The following is a 22543-nucleotide window of genomic DNA, read 5'->3' as shown; positions in this document are numbered from 1 at the left end:
TTAGTGTATTATACAATTATCATCATTGATAAAATCATAAAGGAGAGTTCATAAACCACGTAATCAGTAATAAAGTATATTTTTATTAACAAGTATATTCGCAAAGATAAAATTTTTATCTGAACGTCATGTATGCCAAAAATAATTTCTTTTGATTCAAGAAATCCTTCATTCTTTCTTTTTATTATTTTTTTTTTTTTGAATAGTGGAATAAAAATATTCACAAATTTCTCTGAAGAAAATATAATTTATTACAAAAAGGCAAGAAATGCAATATTAAAACATAAATGTTTATTCTTAGTAAAAAAAGTTGCTTTGTAAAAAAGTGAAAAATTATTTTTCTAAATTAGTTATTAGAATTGTATCAAATCTCGTAGAGCATTTAAATTACATTAGCGAAGGAATTTTATGTTGAAAACGATTTATTTTCCATGATCTCGGAACATTCATTGTCTAAAAAGAAAATCAATTACGATAATTAATTTTTTTCCTTAAAACTATATTTCAATTATTAATGAACTTAAATTAATAGTAAAATTATCTTTCTCACCTATTAGTTTGCATTAGGATTTCTTTGATTGGGAAGTTACATTAGCTGAAAAAAATTAATATAATTATTTTTTAATATTGTAGAATTTTTTAATTTTGTCTTTTATCGAAAAAATGTCAATTTTTGAAAATTCATACTGCTTTAGAATAATAAAAAAAAAGCTTTAAAAAATTTTCGACGATGAAAAATAACTTAAATTATAAAAAGAATCCAATATAAAAAAAATATCAACAGGAAAAAATTTGTGTTTGAAATTAAAGTAAAAAAAAATTTACTTTTTCCGTGCTTATCAGTCGATGATGATTTCTTAACTTTACTGCCACAAATTATATCATTTATATAACGAGGACCCTTTGTTTCCTTTGTTTTTGCTGGTTTCGTTAATTTCTCATTTTTCATATTATAAATTGCCGTTTTATAAACAACTTCCACTGGCTTTTTTATTCTGTAAATAAAAAAATAACTGAAAATTTAATTAAAATCATTTTTAAATAAATTTTTAGGCACATATGGTAAATTTGTGTTTTTTTTTATTAAAAAAAAATAATTCATGTTTACTTTGAAGTTTCCGGTTTTGTATTCTTTTCGATTTCCAGTTCTGATGATTGTTTAGAATTACGTGACTTAGATGTGGTTCTTTTCAAATCTTTTTTCACTAAAGCACTCTTGGAATTTTTTAAAATACCATCCTCTTGACTTTTTTCTTTTATCTTTTGTTCCTTGAGTTTGTTATTCGATTCTTTTTCTATAATTTTATTACTTTTATTTTTTACATTATCTGAGTTTTGTTTTTTTTCTTTTTTACTATCGACAGTTTCCCTCTGGAATAAGAAAAATAATCAAAAATTAAAAAAATATTAGCTTTGAAGAAAAAGACAGGAGAATGAAAAAAATTATAGGTTATGTTTATGATAGTTTGAAATAAAAATACAGAAAGAGTGTAACAACTATCCATACAAATCATTTTGTTATTTTAATCTTTCGTATATCAAAAATATTCTTAAATCTGGTTTTGCATGTAATTAAAAAGAAACTTTAAATTAAATGAAAACTATCATAAACATAACCTTTAACTTTTTTTTCTTCCAGGTCCTTTTCTAAAGGTAAAGTTTCCATTAAACTGAATTTCTATTTAAATGGAATTTTCATTTAACAGAATTTCTATTTAACTGAACTTTTTATCCTGATTTGATTTAGACGTAATTTTAAAAATATTTTTTATTTAGCATTTTTGTTTAAGAGAAATATTTAGTAGAATTTTTATTTTCTCGAAATTTTATTCATGTGAATTCCTATTTAGCTGAATTATTGAATAGTAGAATTTTCTATCATGCTAACGACAAATTTGGTTGAATATATTATTCATATTGCAAATAAATAATACCATGCATTCCAAAATTTTTCTAAGTATTGAAATTAAATTCTATTGATTTTCTAGGGAAATTTTATAAAAATAACTTCGAAATACAAACCTTGCTCCGCCTGATTAGAGAACTTTTATTCGACTCTGATCCACTGTTTCTAATCTCGGAACTTAATTTTGAATTAATTGACTTCGATTTACTCTGATGTGTGTGTAATTTTTTAGAAAGTTCTTCTTGATCAATTTTGCTGGGTTGCTGTACTTTCTCTTGATTTTCATTTTCCTTTAGTTTTTTCTTCGAAGCTACTTCTGTCTCAAAACTATTTTGAACAGCTTGTGAATTCTCATAAATTGGCACATCATTTCTATTAGACTCAAATACATTGACATAAATGGGACTAGGATCACAGTTTTCTTCTCTTACTCCCGAACTATTAACATCACAAAAATCTTTGGCTTCTGAAATAGGCACAGCGCAACAATCTTTTACATTTTCATTGGTTTTCATTAAATTTGTAGAAATTTTACCAACATCATTTAATTTCACAAAACGATGTGAACATTTTTCTGTTTCACTTAATTTTACCATTGATTGTTTTTCATTTAATTTCATTGAGGGAGATAAAATTTTTTCACTCTCATTTGAATTTAACAAACAAGGTGAAATTTTTTCTGACTCGTTATTTAATTTTGCTAAACGTAGGGAAATTCTTTCCGTTTCATTTGATTTTGTTGAACGATGTGGAATTTTTTCAATTTCATTTGTAGTTGAAAGAGACGACAATTTTGCTTCTTCATTTGATTTTTCTATTGGATATAAAGAGGCGAGGGTTATTGTTGGTTTTTTCGATGATTTTAATAATTTTTGTGAATGATCAAAATCAACTTTGGCAATTATTGGCCTTTGAATAGCTGTGGTTTTTACAAATGATTTACTATCTTCTGATGTTATTGCTAATTCATTTTCTAATAAGGATGGAGAATTATGATTTTCCTTTCGAGTTCGTAAATCCAATGCTGATATTATTTTTGGAGCTTCCAAAGAAACTTCCTCAACATTACTTAATCTTGAAGTATCATCTGTAAGTAATATAATGAAATTAAATATAGAATTAGAAGAAATATTAATTAAAGTATGTTTTCAGATTTGGAAGAACCTGGTACAAATGATACTAAGACGAGTCAAGGTAATCACCAATTAAAGGAATTGTAATATAATTGATCACGTATTATGGCCAATTTCTCAGGATTTGGTTAGTTTTTTTTGTTAATAAGTCACAAAGGGCTTCTTTTTGGATTTGGAAGAAACTAATATAAATTATACTAAAAAGATGAATCAAGGTAGTCATTAAAGGAATTGTAATATAATTGATCACGTATTATGGCCAATTTCTCAGGATTTGGTTAGTTTTTTTTGTTAATAACTCACAAAGGGCTTCTTGTTTGATTTGGAAGAAACTGATATAAATTATACTAAAAAGATGAATCAAGGTAGTCATTAAAGGAATTGTAATATAATTGATCACGTATTATGACCAATTTCTCAGGATTTATTTAGTTTATTTGTTAAAAAGTCGCAAAAGTCTCCTGAGGTTTGACAAAAGTAAATGCAAAATAGTAAGTAAGGATTGAATTATTTTCGTTCAAACAATTAAAATCCGCTTAGAACAAAATCTCACAATAAAGCTCATCATGTTTCGTTTTTATGCTGATGTGGTTGAACCTGAATATCTGACAAACCCCATCAGATAGAACTTTGTTCTACACCAATTTTGATTCAGTGAACGAATACAATTGAAACTTGAAACCCCATTTATAGATTTTGCATTCAATTTTGTCAAACCTATTTAAGTCAGTAGCCTAGCATAAAAGTACAACGTTTTAAAACTTAATAATGAAAAAAAAACTTTCAATTACCTTGAATGATATTTTTTAAATTGCAAAATCCGTTAGAACCAAAATTAACAGTAGTCGTGTGACCCTTATGCCGATGATCTAAATTCTTTTCGTGAATGTTCGTAAGATTGCTCTCATTGATAATGTTTTTCTTTGTGTCATTCTCATTGTCCATTGTCAATGGTGATTTAAAAGATTGCCACGCATCTTCATCCTCTCGTAATTTTGTTGTATTTGACAATAATTCATCGTTAACAGACTTTTTATTTTCTCCAAATATATAGGATGGCGGTGTATCACCAAAATGAACAACTGGTAAATTTTTATTTGCTGAAATTCCAAGACCATTGTTGCTATTGTTATTACGACGTCTTCTTCGAAAACGATTTGTTGGCGGTGGTTTGCCATCAGTTTCAACGATATTTACTTTTCCTGAATCGGCCACAAAATGTACCTCAGTCTTACAAAAACCAACTTTTTTCGTTGGTTTCGTTGAGCAATCGGATAAAAATAAAATATTCTCCTGTGAATTTGAGTCTCTTGATGTGATATCATTTTTGGGTGTATTTTTTAAATCTATTGTTACTTTAATATGTCCAGTTGTTTCGTCTTCGGATTTACCCAAGTGCACTATTGTTTTATTTGATCGATTTGTGGTGTCTTGAGAACAAAGTCGAATTGACGTTGGTTTTTGTATTTCGACAATTGACTCACGATTCTTCTCGGAATGATCTTTATAGAAATATGTTCGTGGTTTCGATGCATTGGAAACATTTGTTTTGTTGAATGTTAAATTAGTTTCCGGTGAATGTTTCCCACTGAAATATGAATTTCTTGGCGATGATTCAGGCGATGAGTAAGAATTTTTGACAAATTTCTCATCATCATCAACAACTTTTGTTCGAAGTCGTGCTTGTGGATTTTTTAATTCGGAAAGTTTTGAAACATACAAATCACGCTCGGAATTATTTAAATCGGCAAGCTTTACATGAGAATTAGTTGAATCCTTTCCATTTTTCTTGTTTACTAATTGTAGAGAACGACGAGTTCGATAATCACGGGTAAAATTTAATGGCGATAATGATTCTTTTTCATCAGTTAAACTAGCTAAATCTTCATTTGAATTGCTTTTTTTATTCTCATTAAATAAGGATTTATTTCTGTCAATGACTTCGAATGCTTTGCTTAGTTTCTCATCAGTCAAAAAGGCAGAATTTTGCCCAAAAAATAATGAATGACTATCGTTAATTACTTTTGAGTGTAATTTTCGACATAGAGATGACAATGAATCAAAATTTTTATAGTCGTTCAGTCTTGACTTTATGCCACTGTCGAGATCACTCATGTGCTGCTCAATCTGCAATTAAAATTCGGGCTAATAAATCAAGGGGAATAATTTTTCGTCCCCTAATTCAATAATTATTTATTTATTTTCACTTACCGGGGATTTAGCTAACGAGCTACTGTGAATTAAATCAGAAACTCTGGAGGAAGACCATTGAGAGGCTCGTACCACTTGAATAGATTTTCCTCCTGTTCCTTGACTCTGAAAAACTTCTACTTTTCGTTGTGCTCGCTGAACCACATTTCCGTCCGCTGAATTTCGTTCACGAGAATCTACCACCTATTTTGTCATTAAAAAGAAAATAAGGATTAAAAATTTTAACGGTTAAATTGTTTTAATATTTAAATATAAAATTTATAATTACTTTGCCGTATGATTGAGCAGATCTTTCATTTTTGGTTTGCCATCTACCAGTCTCGATTCGAGCATTTTCCAACATGCCCGTGAGTTGATCCACATGCGACCATTCATGAACGTCTTCATTGTGAAATGGTGATCCATCATTGTCTCCAATAAATCCAGGAGACAATACTAATTCCATTTTCTTGTCGCTCGGCAAAAAAAAAAACGTCAGTCTTTTATTGAAAACACTTCTCTGCTCTCACAATTCATAGTATAGGCACTCTGTAAATAAATTATCATAATTTGCCATTGAATTTAAAAAAAGTATTTTGTCTTCAATATAGAGAATAAATTAGCTAGTTTTGAAAAAAATAATTTCTATTACTTTATGTAAATGTTTGATAATTTTTTTTTTTTTTTTAACCAACTGTAAATATTAACTTGTATGAGGTGATTGTAAATCGGTGAAGGTCAAGTAAAAAGGAATTTAAAATTCTCTCGTTTAAAAAAGAGTAGTTGACATTGAAAACGTACTTTTTGACGTAGATTTTGATTCTAATCAAATAAAGATACGATAATTTAATAATTAAATAAAATTTTAACGACTGTATAGAGAAACACCGCGGTAAACAAAGAATTTCCTTGTTCTTTAAATTTACATTTCTCATGAAAATTTAATTTTTGTTAATTGATTTTAGTTTCTATTTTATTTCAATTTAAATAAATTTTTTCGTTTCAAATAGAATTTTTATAAAAAAAAATGAAATGAAATTTAAAAGCAAAAGTGGGTGTGATATCGGATATTGAGTAATAAATCGTTCTTTATTGATTTTATCAAAATCTTGTTTGAACTTTAGTTGCAGTGTCTTAATGAAAAATTTTTTTCTTTTCAAAGGAGAATATTAAAAATTCATTAAATAAAAATTTTCAATAAAAAAAATAGAAAATCAACTTCATATAAAAAATTGAATTTCAACTTTCTGCGAATGGCGATATTTAAAAGAAAAGATAGACGAACAAGTTTTGTATAACTTGTTTCTTATCTTGTGCGTCTATACTCTATGTGAAAGAGTGATTTTTCTGAAAAATCTAAATATGTCGAAATCAGAGTAGGTATGATTTTGATGACGAAATCATTTATATAGAACCTTTAAGGTGCGTAAAATTTGAGGCGAGAGAAATTATATATTATATAGTCTTTGTTTGGCCTCGATTTCTGGACCTTTCATCTTTTCATCAATCATTGAACAATGGTGTCACAATTTCTCATTGTGTTGTCAACCGATTGGCCTCCTTGTCTTTTAAATCAATTTTGTATTCAACCAAACAATCTTCAATCAAGTCCGATTAAATAAATATCAATTGATTTCTCACCTATTAGTAAAAAATGAATCCCTTTTTTCGAATATTTGAATTGGTAAGAATTCGGTTAAATAAAAATTCAGATAATTAAATATTCGAATTTTTTTAAGAATTCGGTTAAATATAAATTTTGCTAAATAAGAATTTGGTTAAATAACATTTTTTTGTATATAATTTCCGTTTCTACTTTATACAATTAGATTAAATTAAAATTCTTTTAACTAAAACCCCTGTTTAATGAGAATTTGGTTATAAATAAAATTTCTTATGAAGAAAAATTTAGTTACGTTAATATATTTGTTTAAAAATAAATTCTGTTTTAATAAGATTTTTATTCATTAACAATTCTTTCTTAGGAAAATTCGGTTTAATAAAAATTCGTTTTAAAAAAATTTGGTTCAGTATAATTTTTATACTATATAAAATTCAGTGAATTAAAAATTCTGCTTAATGAAAATTTGGTTAAATAAAATTCCTCTTAATTGGGAATTTAGTTAAATAATAATTCTATTAAATAAATATTCGAATGAGTATAAGAATTATGTTAAATATAAATTTTTGTTAAATAAGAATTTGGCTAAATAACAGTTTTATGGTATAAAAATTTGGTTTCTACTTTACACGATTTGGTTAAATAAAATAAAAAATTGGGTATGAAAATTCGGTTTCTACTTTATAAAATTCTCTTAAATAAAATTTTTGCTGTTAACAACTATTCGGTAGGAAAATTTGACTTCTATACTTTATTTTTATACGATTCGGTTAATTAAAAATTCTTCGGTTTGAAAATTCATTTTCTTCTTTATAAAATTCTGTTAAATAAGAATTTGGTGAAATAACAATTATTCTTTAAACAAATTTGGTTTCTACTTTTTAGGTACGATTCGGTTTAATATAGAAATTCGGGTAATTAAAAATTCTTTGGTAATTGAAAATTCGGTTTCTATTTTATAAAATTCTGTTAAATAAAAATTTGGTTGTTAACAATTTTTTAGTATGAAAATTCGGTTTCTATTTTATAAGATTCGGTTAAATAAAAATTCTTTTAAATAAAAATCCGATTTAATAGAATTTCGGTTAATTGAAAATTCTTCGATTTGAAAATTCGGTTTCTGCTTTATAAAATTCGGTTAAATAAAAATTCGCCGATATTAAAAATTTGATTGAAAATAATTTCTATTTTTAAAAAAATTCGTTTAAATAGAAATTCGATTTTCAAGAGTAGGTTTCAAAGAAAGTACAAGTGGTTATAAGAACCCACGCACATATGTATATCGTGCGTTCTACTGCACAACATTATTAAATATATATATTTGTGGAACACAAACAAAAAAGTGTTTATGTATAATACGCAAACTTATTATGCAAGAGTTAATAGTTGTAAATTACGTTCATTGTAGTCTCATTGTTTCACGCAATTTATCGAGAATACGGACTGTATTGGATTTTACTATATATATACGCACAAAATGCATATGTGTATATATATATATATATAATCATCTTGAAATAAGTGGATACTCGAGAGGAGTTATAAAGGTAAATATACTGGGAATACAGAGAAAATCGCGGAATAGTGTATATATATATATATATATATATATATATATATATATATATATTATAAGTGTAAATTCTCCTTGAGGATTCACAGGCGGAAGGAAGGTGAGACGTTGAGACCACCATATACCTCTAGGATTTCTGTGAGTGGGCGGACCATCGATGTAACGTGGTTTGTCGAGTGCGTTGGCTGACTTCAAGGACATCTTAACCCACTGGTGAACCAAGTTTCTTACATGACACACCATTAACAAGAAATTTATACTATTCCCTTTGAGATATTCTTTCAAAAAAAAAAAAGAAAAAAAATGAATTCCTCTCATTTCCTCAATTTTATTGCATTTGGCAAATTATTCTTGCAATTTTTTTTTCTACGATTTTAGATTGCGCACGTTATTGGAAATCGAGAAATTAAAAAAAAAATGTTTAAACGAATGTAATTCTTTACACCGAATTTATATTTAGCTGAATTTTCATTTGACATAATTTTTATTTAACCGAATTCTCAATGAGAAAATTTTTTATTTAGCAGAATTTTCATTTAATATGGTCATTTAACAGAATTTCCGTATAATAGAAATTTGACAATAATTATATTTAGCAGAATTTTTATTTGGCTTAATGTTAATTTAACCGAATTTATCATTAATGGATTTCTTTTATTAATTAGGTTTAGATTTAATAACATTTTATTAAACCAAATTTTCATTTAGTAAAATTTGTATTTAGCGAAATTGAATTAAATTTTTTCCCCTCAATAGAAGAAATTTAATAGAATTTTTATTTAACCGAATTTCTGTTAAATAGAATTTTTATATAACCGAATTTTCATGTTGCATATTTTGTATTTAGCGAAATTCTCAATTTAACATAACGTTTATTTATCTGAATTTTTATCAATATAACTATTATTTAAACGAATTTTTGTTTAACCAAATTTTCATTTAAATTTTTATTTAACCAAATTTTCATTAAGCATAGTTTTTATTAAGCAGAATTTCCACTTTCCATCTATAATAAACCTAAATTTACATTTAATTGGATTTTTATTTAACAAAATTTTTCTTAAAAATAGTTTTTATTGGACAGAATTTTCATTTAGCTGAATTTTTACTTAGAAACTTGAAACGAACGAAAATTCAGCTAAATAAAAATTCTGTTGGATGGAATTTCATTTTAAGTGGAATTCAGCTAAATAAAAATTCTGGTGGATGGAATTTCATTTTAAGTGGAATTCAGCTAAATATAAATTCTCTTAATGGAAATTCGTTTTAGTGAAAATTTTAGTGAAAAGAATGTTTAAAATGGAAATTTCTCTAAATGGAAATTCAGCAAAATAAATATTCTGTTATAGAAATTCGTTTAAGTGAAAATTCAGGCGAATAAAAATTTTCTTAAATGGAAATTCAGCTAAATAATAATTCTTTAAATGGAAATATAGCAAAAGAAGAATTCGTTTAATTAAATAGAAAATCAGCTAAATAAAAATTCGATTTAGTGGAAATTCAACTAAAAAAATTTTTGTTAAATTCAAATTCCATTAAATGTAAATTAAGCTAAATAAGAATTTTTTTAAAATGAAAATACAGCAAATTAAAACCCATGTGAAAGGAATTCCGGAAAATTTCCGGAAGTCATTTCCGGAAGATTTCCGGAAGCCACTTCCGGAAATTTTCCGGAAAATTTCCAGAAGGGACGTTTTTGAAAAATTTTCAATTGCTTTCGGAAATTCTTTGGAATTGACAGCTTTTACCTGTTATTTATGGTTAAATTTTTCGAGGAATTCGAATTCATTGTATATTCACAAAAGTTTTACGTGTACAAGATTACATATGTCTATTTTCAAATAACGTGGAGAAAAAATAGTCACTTAGTTTAAATCAATAATTTTGGTATTTAAAGCTATATTTTTTTAATTAAAATATAAAATATAATTTGCAATTGGACATCTTTCTGCTGTCTTATGTGCTTTTTATAAAACAGAATTGTTTTAAAAATATATTTTGTTTTAAAAATACTTTTAAAAAACAAAGCCAAATATAGTCATCGTGACAATAACGGACAGAATGTCCGTTTTTTCATGAAAATGCCCTACTTGTAGCTACTGTCAATTCATAATTATTATAATAATATAGATAATTATTTTAATTACTTGAATATTTTATTCCTTTTACTGATTTCCAATTCATTAAAATTTTTATGTGTTTTAATTGGAATGTAAATATTAGAAGAAGAAATAAAGAATTCGTTATTTCCTATTGTCTGTCACGTTGAGTTATTTACAGAATTTTAGAACAAATTATTTTTACTTCGGTTCAATGATAAATATATATTAAAGATAAATTCTGACAAACGTAGGTTATCTTCTAAGTGAATAAAAATTGACTTCATTTTATAATTGATAAACAAAGTAAGAGATATATTGATTTACCTTAAGAAATAAACCAAGGGAGATCTGGCGATAAAATTGACACTTAAACTCACAAGAAATATATTTTTAGACATTAAAGTTAGTTGAACAATATTGACCCGGAACACAAATTGATATGTAGAAATTTCAAAACTATTATTTTCTTCATATTTCAGATAATTCGACAAGAAATACCTCAAATATTGCTTTGAATTTTTAAAAAAATTATGAAGTTGAATTCCTTAAAAAATTTAACCATAAATAACAAGCAAAAGATGATAATTTCAAAGGATTTCTGAAATGTAAAAATTCCAAAACGATTATTTTCTTCATATTCCATATAATTTGACAAGAAATACCTCAAACATTGCTTTGAATTTTCAAAATAATTATGAATTTAAATTCCTCAAAAAATTTAACCATAAATAACAAGCAAAAGCTGTCAATACCAAAGAAAATTATTTAGAAAACTTCCGACAATTTTCCGGAAAATTTCCGGAAGTCACTTCCGGAAGATTTCCGGAAACCACTTCCGGAAATTTTCCGGAAATCCTTTCACATGGGAAATTTTGTTTAATTTGTTTAAGTGAAAATTCAGGTAAATAAAAATTGTTTTTAGTGGAAATTTAAAATTTGTTTTAGTGGGAATTCGGCTAAATATAAATTCTTTTGAATGGAAATTCGTTTAAATAGAAATTCAGCTAAATACAAATTCTGTTGAATGGAAATTCAACTAAATAAAAAAATTTTTTTAAATCGAAATTCAGCTAAATAAGAATTTTTGTAAATCAAAATTCAAAAAAGTAAAAAGTGTAATAAATGAAAATTCTTTAAGACAAAAATTCTCGTTACGTACAAATTTAATTTAAATTGAAAATGAGGAAAAATTCTATTAAATAAAAATTTAAAAATTTATCAAATTTGCATTAAATAAAAATTCCGTTTATTAGAATTATTTTGGCATTATAAATTATGATACTAGGAAAATTTAAAACCTTTATTTATTTATTTATTTTTTGAGAATATTTTTATGCGTTTCATTTTTTTCATCATTTGATGGTAGAAGTAAAGGGGAGAGAAAAACAAAAAAATTTTATATATTGAAAGCATGACAAATTTAGAATGATGAGAAAAAAATAAAAAGATCAACGTGGGCATAACAATATATTGTTTTTTTTTTATATATATATATATATATATTCAGAATTTAAAAAATTTAAATATCACTAATTTGGAACCTATTCTTCTCGAACGATATTATTAGTATTATATTGTGTGTCTCATTGAAATTTAAATTTCGAAACAAATACATTATATTTAACTTGTCAAGAATTGAATAATATATCGAGATCTTGAACAATTCATTCGGCTTTCAGATCTGCATAAAACTTGACTCGTTATATTAAACATATATATATATATATATATATATATATATATATTATAGTAGTGACGTGAAAAATAGATTAGTAACGGCCATTCTCCTATACATACTATAGCTTAGAGCATTAATTACTCAATTTCTGAATCACTCGAAATACCAATTAAGAATTATTGAGTATAATGAACTCGGCAGCCTTGCCATTTGGAAATATAATTTTATCTTTACTTTATTGCACTCAATTAAATTTTTTTTTATTTAGATCGTTTACTTCCTTTTCAGAAAGTTTCTTGTTATATTGCGCAAATATTGTAATTTATTTGCGCATATATATATAATATGCGTACGTATATAAATTAGGATTTAGTGGAAAAAAAAATATATGTGAATATGATCATCGATTAATAACAAAGTGTTTATTACTCATCTTCTGTTCAAACACCTTGTCTTACTTAGCTGAGTCATCTTGCATCTGTCTACAATGACTAAATAAGCAACAACTATGCCACCTACTTCATTGTTGTACGTCAAAGAGAAATTAAATTAATTAACTGTTTACGATATTTATATAAAAATAATCTAATGGCCAATGAATGATGTTTTTGTATTATTTTTTATAATTATTTGTACAAATTCTACTACTCTTTACAACTCATAGAGAAATGGAGCGCATGGTTGTCCCATAAAAATCATTAATTTGAATTTTTATTGAGACGCATATATGATTATGTTCTAAAAATAATTAGTTAGAATTTTCATTTTATGGAATTTCATTTGTCATAATTATTTTTGAGCCGAATTTTTATTTTTTCGAATTAGTATTTTGCAGAATTTTCATCAAAACGATTTTCTATATTTACAGAATTTTTATATAATCGAAAATTCACTTTACAGAATTTTTATTTATTCGAATTTTTATTTATCAGAATTTTTAATTGCTCGAATTTTCATTTAACATAGGGATTTTAAAGTATTTTTATTGGGTACAATTTCGCATTGCATAGAATTTTTTTTCAGATTAATTTCCATTTGTTTGAATTATTATTTGATATAATTTTCATATAATCGATTTTTGATACTACAGAATTTTTACTTAATCGAAAAATTATTTAACAGAATTTCTAATTGATAGAATTTTTATTTGTTCGAAATTGCAAATGACTGAAAAAACAAATCGCACCGAAATCGATTGTTTGTTCGACCATTGGCAATTTCGGACACATGACAATTCTATCAATTCAAAATTCTGTTAAATAATTTTTCGGTTAAATAAAAATTCTAAAGTAATGGAAAATCGGTTGTATGAAAATTATATCAAATAATAATTCGAACAAATGAAAATTAATCTGAAAGAAAATTCTATACAATGAACTTGTACCCAATAAAAATTCTTTAAAATGCCTATTATGTTCAATGAAAATTTAATTTAATTTAATCCGAATTTTTATTTGTACGAATTTTTAATTGATAGAATTTTTTAAAACGTCGAATTTTCATTTGTCCGAAATTACATAAATGCCCGAACAAATAATCGACAGAAAGATTTCAACGCAATTTTTAAAATTGACCAATCACAATTTTCTTGATAATAATTTCTAATTGGTTAATTTTAAAAATTTGCGCCAAAATATTTCTTTCGATTTTTTGTTCCGACATTTATGTAATTTCGGACAAATGAAAATTTGGCGTCTTAAAAATTCTATCAATTAAAAATTCGATAAATTAAAATTTGCTGTCATTTAAAAATTCGAATCGCATAAAATTTGCCCACTTGGAAAGATTCCCCGAAAAGTGCCCCCTGGAGGTTCTATCAGAATTTCGCCGGAACTTCCAACGTAATTCCGTTGGAATTCCATCGGAGTTCCAAAGAATTTCCGATGGGATTCCGACGGAATTCTGACGGAATTCCAATTAATTTTTTTCAAAATTTTTAGAGTCCCAATTCCGTCGGAATCCCATCGGAAATTCTTTGGAACTCCAATGGAATTCCGACGGAATTACGTTGGAAGTTCCGGCGGAATTCTGATAGAACCTCCAGGGGGCACTTTCCGGGGAATCTTTTCAAGTGGGTGATTAAATGAGAATTCCGTTAAATTAAAAATTTTTTAAATAAAAAAACATGTAAATTAAATGACTAAAATAAAAATTCTGACAAAAAAATATTATTTGTTTCAATGGTACAAATAAATAAATAAAAGTTTTATTTGTTTCGAAAAAACAGTTTTATTTGAAAGAAATAAAAATTTAATACAAACAAAATTTTTATTGGATCCAAATAAAAATAAATTTTTTTAATTTACTTTTATTATTGAGTCTCTTATTGTTACATAATGAAATACTGAAATTAATTTTTAAAAAAATTTTTAATTTAATGAACCTGAAAATTATGTGATAATAAATGAAAACATAATAAGTTATAAAGTTCTTTCTTATGAAATGTAATTAAAAATGTTTTTTGTGCACAACTAAAAAAAAACGAGAAACGAGTAAAACCTGAAAATTTCTCTTTTCAAATCTGTTAATAAACTTTTTTTAAATTCTATTTTCTTAATTCTTTTTTTTTTGAAGATAATAGAAAGTTTCTTTGATTTTGATAAGTATATATATATATACAGTTGTGTAAACATGTTTAATAAATAATTATAAAATACTTGTAAAACAGTCTCAAAGAAATTGTTTGTAAGAACTTTCTAAAATTTTTCAATGTTAAACTTATTTCTATTAAGAATATTTTTACAATAAGTTTTAGAGTGGATCTGATAATCTTTTTTGTTTAAATAATTTGAGAGGCTGATAGTAAAAATGATTTAAAATAACATTGGGAGTATAAGTGGGATAAGTGACTTGGGAGCAAAAACGGGTTAAAATAATTCGTGTAATTTATTGATAAATTCATTATATTATCGATTAAAAAATATTAATTATAATAAAATATGCATTTTTTCCTATTGTTAATATTTTTTAATCAATAATATAATGAATTTATCAATAAATTACACGAATCATTTTAACCCGTTTTTGCTCCCAAGTCACTTATCCCACTTTTGCTCCCAATGTTATTTTAAACCATTTTTACTATCAGCCCCTCATTTGTTTAAAAAAAAATTTTTTGTTTTTATTTATTTTTCAAAATAAAAATTTTTTTTGCCCACTACTACTACTATCTTTCACTTTATCCATAGTAAAGCAAACTCAAATTATTTTGAAAAACCAAAAAAAAAAAAAAAACGAAAAAAATTTTAAAAATATTTTTTTTGAAACAAATTATTTAAACAAAAAAGCATCATCAGACCCACTCTAAGACTTTTTCTTGAAAAATATTCTTAATTATTTCCAGGTATGTAAAAATAAAAAAATAAGTTAAAAAAATCGGGTCCAAAGTTAAAAAAAATATTCCTAAAAGCTCCGTATTAATTTAATTCAATATTAATTAATATTTTCGAAAAATGTAGATTAAATATTAATATAATAATATTATATTCTAAAATAATAATAATAATAATAATAATAATAATAATAATAATAATAATAATAAAGTATTATATTTTTTAAAATTTTTCCTATTTTTAATTTATTTTTTAATATTTTATAATAAAATACTAATGTAAATTAAAAATTGAATTTCTACATAAAAAAATATATTAAATTATCCCAAACTATCGATGATTTTTTACAAATATTAAATATTTATGAAAATAAATTAAAAAAAAATGTTTTTTCTCATTGAAGGAATTTACAGTTATAATAGAGAGAAAATTGATTTTCAACAAAAAAAGAAATAACAAAATTAGATAAATATTGTCAGTAGTATACGTATGTGTTAATGACGATTGAAAAAAAAAAGTCGGAGAGAGTTTTATGGTCAGTATATACTGTTTTCTGTGATTGCAGAAAATGCAGGATATTGTGAATTCTGGCCTTGCGGCCGATTTTACAGCGTGGGCGAAACTCGTAGGATATACCTTGGCATGAAATGTATATAGTCTTTGCTTGTGGACGTATAAAAAAAACAAAATAAATAAAAAAAAAAAAAAGAAAGAAAGAAAACTTGGTTTCGAATGAACGATTCTCATCCATCAAAACAGGTGGATGATAATCTCTTCTGAAAGTTATTTTTCTCTTTTTTCTACATGGGAGTCTGGAAATGCAAATAGATCTTGACCCATATTTGTAGCTTTTCTGGAGGCGGTATGCAATTCACTATATATATATATATATATATATATATGTATGGCCTCCAATGACTTTCATCTCGACCTTTGAGAAAAAGTGAATAACTCTTTTTCATAAATTATATTCCTCCAAATTGCACTTTTTTTTTGCGATAATATATTGGGTCAGTTTGAAAAATTTTTTTTAACCAAAAAAGGGGTAGAAATTTTTTTTTTAATTTAAGCTCCAGTAGAATATAAAAATTGTTTTCGTATTTTTATTGTTTCCATATTTATGCAGCAGTAAAAGAATTAGTATATAAAAACTATACAAATTTTTCAAAAAAATGTTAATATTAATTTTATTATTGCAAATTTTTGTTTTTGCATTGAGTTATTTTCTATATATATATATATATATATTTTAAACTTATTTAATCACAATTTAATTTTTATTTTCAATATATTAATTAGGTAATTGTCTTTTTTTATTCCCCAACAAAAATTTATTAATATTTAATTTATTCTATGAAATCACAACAACAATTCGATAAATGGAAATCATAAAAATAATTATTTAATTATTAAGAATTAATATCTGTAATCCCTTTTTATTTATGTATTTCTGAGTCAACTTCAACGACAAGAAACAAGAAATTAGGAAAAACTTTGAAAAAAATTAATTATATTGCGGATATTTTGTATCGGTTAACCTAACTTCAATTTTTGATATCTATAATTATTAATTTTAAGATTAATTTAAATTTTACTCAAGATTAATTTTAATTTAAATTAATTTTATGAAGATATTTATCATCACTTTTGAAATTTTCGCACCATTCTTAATTTGGACCAATCGGCAGTCACGATTTATTAATGTTCTTTTATAGATTTTCATTTTTTTAAGTTGGCAACGAGATCTCCTAGGAGAAAACAAACCTTACCGACTGATGGTAAAACAGGTTTTTTGAAAAATGAAATATACAACATTACCGACATAGAAATATACCTTACCGACTGATGGTAAAACAGGTTTTTTGAAAAATGAAATATACAACATTACCGACATAGGAATCTACCGTGCAGACTAATGGTGAAACAGTTTTTAAAAACTGTTTTACCATCAGCCGGTAAGGTAGATTTCTATGTCGGCAACATATACATTTTACTTATTTCCACACAAAGATAAGGGCAATAGAAAACTTTAAGCGCGGTTTAGCGCGCGCTATATTTTTCTAGTATTAAAATAAGTGCAAAATAATTTTTTTTTTTTTTTTTAATTAAAGTTTAAAGACATCAATTAGGTTATGTAATTTTTTTTTTACAAAAAGAAAGTAAATTTAAAATTATTGAATAGACAAAATTATCTAAACAAAAAAATTGTTTTTCGCAATTAGAAATAAGAATTAATATAATGAAGATTATTAAAAAAAAAAAGGTTTCGTCATTTCTTTCAATTAGTTTTGTCTGATTCCGGAAAATCAAAATTAAAAATAATAATATAAACGAACATCAAGATAGCCTTGCATATATTATTATGATTCATCGCGGCCTTTAACAAAGGACATATAAGATTATTTGAATTTAACACCTTTGTGTAATTTCTGCATAGAAAAACTATAAAAAAAATTTTTTTTTTATATTATTATTGTTGTTAAAATTCGATTGAAGAAAAATTTCGTCATAGAAATAATAATACAAATAAATAAAAAAAAAAGGGGGAAAAAATAAATTGGAACGAAATTTTGTACTAAAGAAAAAAAGTAAGAATTCTCATTTTTGTCCCGCGCAAGTATAATAATTTACCGAAGCAAAGTAGTATTCTATTTTATTTTAAAAAGAACAGGAGACCATAAAATTTATATATATAGAGAGAGACTTTTTAAATTGTTTCCTTGTTGGTTGTCGGGTGTATCGGAAATGTATTTGTCACACTTTATAGGCACGATGAACGAATTTTCCCGCTTCACGGTCTACGCACGTTCCCCGAGAGAAAGACTATATATATATATATATATATATATATTCTCTGCGCCTCAAAAGAAAAGCACGTGTGAAGAAGGTTCGTTATATTCCCCTCATTTTCTCTCTTGTTATTTCAAAATACCAATTACCAGTCAAGGAACTCAAATTGCATAAGTTCGAGTAAAAATTTCATCTAATAATTTGCGTCTACTGAAATACATTTTTATTTTTTTTAACAGCACTATTGTAAAATATAAAATAAAATATTAAAGAAAAAAAAAGGAAAATAAGAAGTTTTATGTTAATGCGCGTAGAGAATTATTTTTTTCTTTTTTTTATATTCAACAAAAAGTTGATGATCTATTCTCTCTCTATCGCCTAATGTGGCAAACCAAATCACGTCAAAGTGATGAAGAAATCAATAATGATATTTTTTTGCGTCATTCTCCCATTTAAAGGAATATAAGATTTATATTGTAATTTTCCCCAAAGGCAGGAGAGGAAATAATGCAAAAAGAAATAAAAAAAAAAAATTATCTCTTTGAAAAATAAAAAAAAATGCATTGGTTTTAATGAATCATGACAAAAAAAAGAGAAAAAATATTTATATATTTTTAGAAATAGGATAAATATATAATTTTAAATTTAAGACCAATAACAATTGATTTTACATTTTCGATGAAAATTATAACAATTTTTCATTGTAATTTATTTATATAAAAAAAATTTTAATTTGTTTTTTAATTTTTTTGAAATAAAACTATAAAAATAAATTGTTTTTTTTTAAATTGAAATTTAATTTGATAATTTTTTAATTATTAAATTTTAATTTAATAATTTAGTTCGCAAAATAATTAAACTTTATATTTATTAAATTGTGATTGAATTTTAAAATCAACTGCAATTTAAATTTCTTTCGTTTTTTGTCATAATCGAAAATACTAAATTTAAAAAAAACATTTAAAATTTTAATATATCCCACTAAATCTAAAAATAATTGATTTTAGAAACAATTCACTTCGCAAAATAATTGAACTTTGTATTAATAATTTTAAATAATTGAATTTGAAAAGCAATTACCTACGGTTTAATTTTTTTTTTTTCGTTTTTTGTCATAATCGAAAAATAAAAAAGTAATATCCGTATATTAATTAAATAAATAAATTCAATTTATATCCAATAATTAAATATAAAAATAATTGGGTTTACAAAATAATTTAACTAATTTAAAAATAATTGTTTTGAAAGAAACTAAATTGCAAAATAATTAAATTTTAAAATATTAAATTTCAAAACAAAAAAAAAACATAAATTTTGATATATTTCACCAAATTTTTAAAATTATTTGTTTTTTAAAATAATTCAGTTCGTAAAATAATTGAAATTTTTTATGAATTAATTTGTAAATAATTGAATTTTAAAAACAATTACAAATAAAATTTTTTTTTCTCTCATCGAATAATAAAAATGAAAATAATTGAATATAAAAGTAATAAAGTTAAGAAAAAAATTTAACTTATTTTAAAATAACATGGTGCTACAAAAAAAATTTTTTTTTAATATACTTCTTATGAAACCTATTGGAGGTTGTAGGTCACAAAAAACTAAGAAGAATGGTGTATTTAAAATTCTCCAAACACCCCTAAATTTTCATTTTAGAGCCAGAATATGTACAAGAACATATATATTTTCTTGTATACAAATATTAAATGTTTTTTCTTGTAAAAGATCTGGTACAAGATCTGATACAAGAAGTATAGAAATTTATTTTATTTCTGAAAATGCAAAAAATGACAAAAATTAGTAAAACCTTCATAACTTGGAGTATTTTTATCCAATCGTGTTCGTTTACAGTTCATTTGTAAAATTAATATTTGTTGAAAAAAACTTATTGTTAGCATGACCAACATGGAATAAAAACTGTCAGAACTTGACAAATACTATACATAAACAATTAAGAATGAAAAAGAAAAGAAAACTGTAATGTTCTTGAATTAGCTACTAGACCTGTAAAGAAAAAAACTACAATAATTCACTTAATTTTTTACAAAATCTATTCAAGTAGGGCTCGTTGGATGCAGAATTTAATACGCTTATATTGCGCTAGAAGAGAAAAAATGTTTAAATTAAAATTAACGATGAAAATATCAGTTAAAGTTGAAAAATTGAAAAATAAAAACCTGAAAATTTTTGTAATTTTTCTCTTATAAATATTAATTTAAACAAAAATTTCGAATATGGACTAAAAAGCTCTGTTTCTCAGCTTCAAAAGGAAAAAAAATTTTTTTTTGAAATTGGTGCAGAAATAAGACAGTTACAAAGGTTTTTATGCATAAACATACGTAAAAATGGTTTTCTGGCTCTAAAATGAAAATTTAGGGGTGTTTGGAGAATTCTTCTTAGTTTTTTGTGACCTACAACCTACAATAGGTTTCATAAGAAGTTTATCAAAAAAAAAAATTTTTTTGTAGCACCGTGTAATTATTTTGAAAGAAACTAAGTTGCAAAATAATTGAACTTTGTATTAATTTTTCAAAAATATTACATTAAAAAAAACAAATAAAAATTTTAATATATGAATTCAAATTTTTAAAATAATTGACTTTCAAAATAATTCAGTTCGCAAAAATAATTGCAAACCTTTTTTTTTAATTAATTATATTATAAATAACTAGAATTTTAAAAAATAATTGCCAATTAATTATAATTGAAATTGGAAAAAAATGAATTTTGATTTTGATAAATTATTTTTTAAAAATTTATTAAATAAACAAAATTAAAAAAAAAAAAGAAAATAATTAAAATTTCCCTACTTTTTCAGATGGAAAAATAATTGGAGCAAAGAAACAAAAGAAGTTATAAATTATCTCTTTGTTATAAAGAGAAATGAAAAATGAAAATAAATATGAAAGTGATGATATTATATTGTTATAATAATTAGCAAGTGAAATTCAAGTACCGTGTGCGTGATGATCGTGAGCTGCTTTCGGTGGATAATGCCTTTTATGGAGACAGCTTCGATGAAAGTCTGGATCAAGTCCACAACCAATTGTCTGGCAATGCCGCGGCAATAATCAAGAGCAACAACCACACTTGGCGTGACTCACAGTAAAACCACTTGATCTTCCCGTGAGTTAACGGATCCTAAACCGTTTCGACAGTTACATCCCAATGGACCGTGTTGTCTGATGGTAAAAGTCATACAAATGACAAAGAGAGTGTAACTTGCTCTTTTTTTTTTAATTCTCTTCTTCTTATTTTTTATTTGAAAAAGAAAAAAGTCAACCAAAATACAAAATCAATAAAAAAAAACAAAAGGAAAAAAAACCGCTAAAGATTGGAAGAAAAATAAATAAAAACAAAACGAGAGAGCGGAAGTGTATAAACGTTGTGTTTGTCGATTGAAACTAAGTCGTTCTCCTTTTTTTCTCTCTCTCTCTTTGGAGATGAAATCAAGAGCCGATCGCTGCTTTAGAACAGCGAACTTAACACTATCAGCTTCACGCAACGAATGCACGACGTTTCACGATCCGGTTCTACCTTTGGTTCTCCACTCTTGCTTCTACAATAACCATTCGAGGATCTTGTGGAGTGGACACTTTGTGGATCAGCGCTGAGAGTCCGGTAGCAAGTCTCCAAACAAAGACTTATGATGATCACACTTTTGAAAATGTCTCTCCTCACTCCCTCGTTTTAAAAAGACAATTATTTCTGATTATTATCTGTTTACGAGGCGCATGAATTTCACATAAAAATCATTTTTTTATTTTAATATATTTTATTTAAAATAATTATTTTTTAGATGAATTTTCATTTTTCGAATTAGCATTTGAGATAGAATTTCTTTTTATACTAATTTTTTACTAAACAACATTTTTAGCTACCGAATTTTTCGTTTGGCAGAATTTTTATTTTACTGACATTTTCTTTACATGAATTTTTATTTAATCGAATATTAGGCGGCGGTTCTGTGAATGACTTGATAATATGGTGTCATTAAAAATGATAGCGATATTCTTGAAAATGAAAACCAGAAGCGACTCCGCCAACGAGTCGCTAATATGGAGCCATAAGAATTTATACAGTTAAATGAATTTGCATTTTAGAAAAATTTAATTAACTAAGCGTCAAGTTGAGGGAATTGTTATATGGCTAAACTTTATTTAACCGAATTTTTCGTTTGACTAAATTTTATTCCCTAGCGGAATTTCTATTAAA

At 25.1% G+C, this 22543-nt stretch overlaps 1 protein-coding gene across 2 annotated transcripts; it reads right to left on the bottom strand.

Annotated features, from left to right (window-relative positions):
• Positions 1–227: 227 nt before the first annotated feature.
• LOC127281659 (uncharacterized) lies at positions 228–21943 on the bottom strand. Of its 2 annotated transcripts, none has more exons than XM_051305491.1 (9): positions 21285–21943; positions 5519–5778; positions 5251–5433; positions 3831–5166; positions 2023–2993; positions 1109–1371; positions 826–1013; positions 551–595; positions 228–453 (listed from the first exon to the last, which is right to left on the bottom strand). In XM_051305491.1, the coding sequence occupies exons 2-8, from the start codon at positions 5693–5695 to the stop codon at positions 564–566; spliced, it is 3150 nt and encodes a 1049-aa protein (XP_051161448.1). In that variant the 5' UTR covers positions 5696–5778; positions 21285–21943; the 3' UTR covers positions 228–453; positions 551–563. The 2 variants fall into 2 exon arrangements, with proteins under 2 accessions (XP_051161448.1, XP_051161449.1); XM_051305492.1 differs by having other exon boundaries at positions 826–995; positions 21285–21937.
• Positions 21944–22543: the final 600 nt, after the last annotated feature.

This window comes from Leptopilina boulardi, unplaced genomic scaffold, assembly GCF_019393585.1.
Source record: "Leptopilina boulardi isolate dan_hultmark-lab unplaced genomic scaffold, ZJU_Lbou_2.1 LbouV2_273, whole genome shotgun sequence".
NCBI lineage: Eukaryota > Metazoa > Arthropoda > Insecta > Hymenoptera > Figitidae > Leptopilina > Leptopilina boulardi.
This window is presented reverse-complemented; position numbering and strand designations above follow the sequence as displayed.

Coding starts and splice junctions, on each gene's coding strand:
- LOC127281659 (XM_051305491.1), bottom strand. CDS start 5,695: ATGGAATTAGTATTGTCTCCTGGATTTATTGGAGACAATGATGGATCA. Junction 5,167..5,250: donor GCTCGTTAGCTAAATCCCCG/GTAAGTGAAAAT, acceptor TTTTAATTGCAG/ATTGAGCAGCACATGAGTGA. Junction 2,994..3,830: donor TTTAAAAAATATCATTCAAG/GTAATTGAAAGT, acceptor TATTACTTACAG/ATGATACTTCAAGATTAAGT.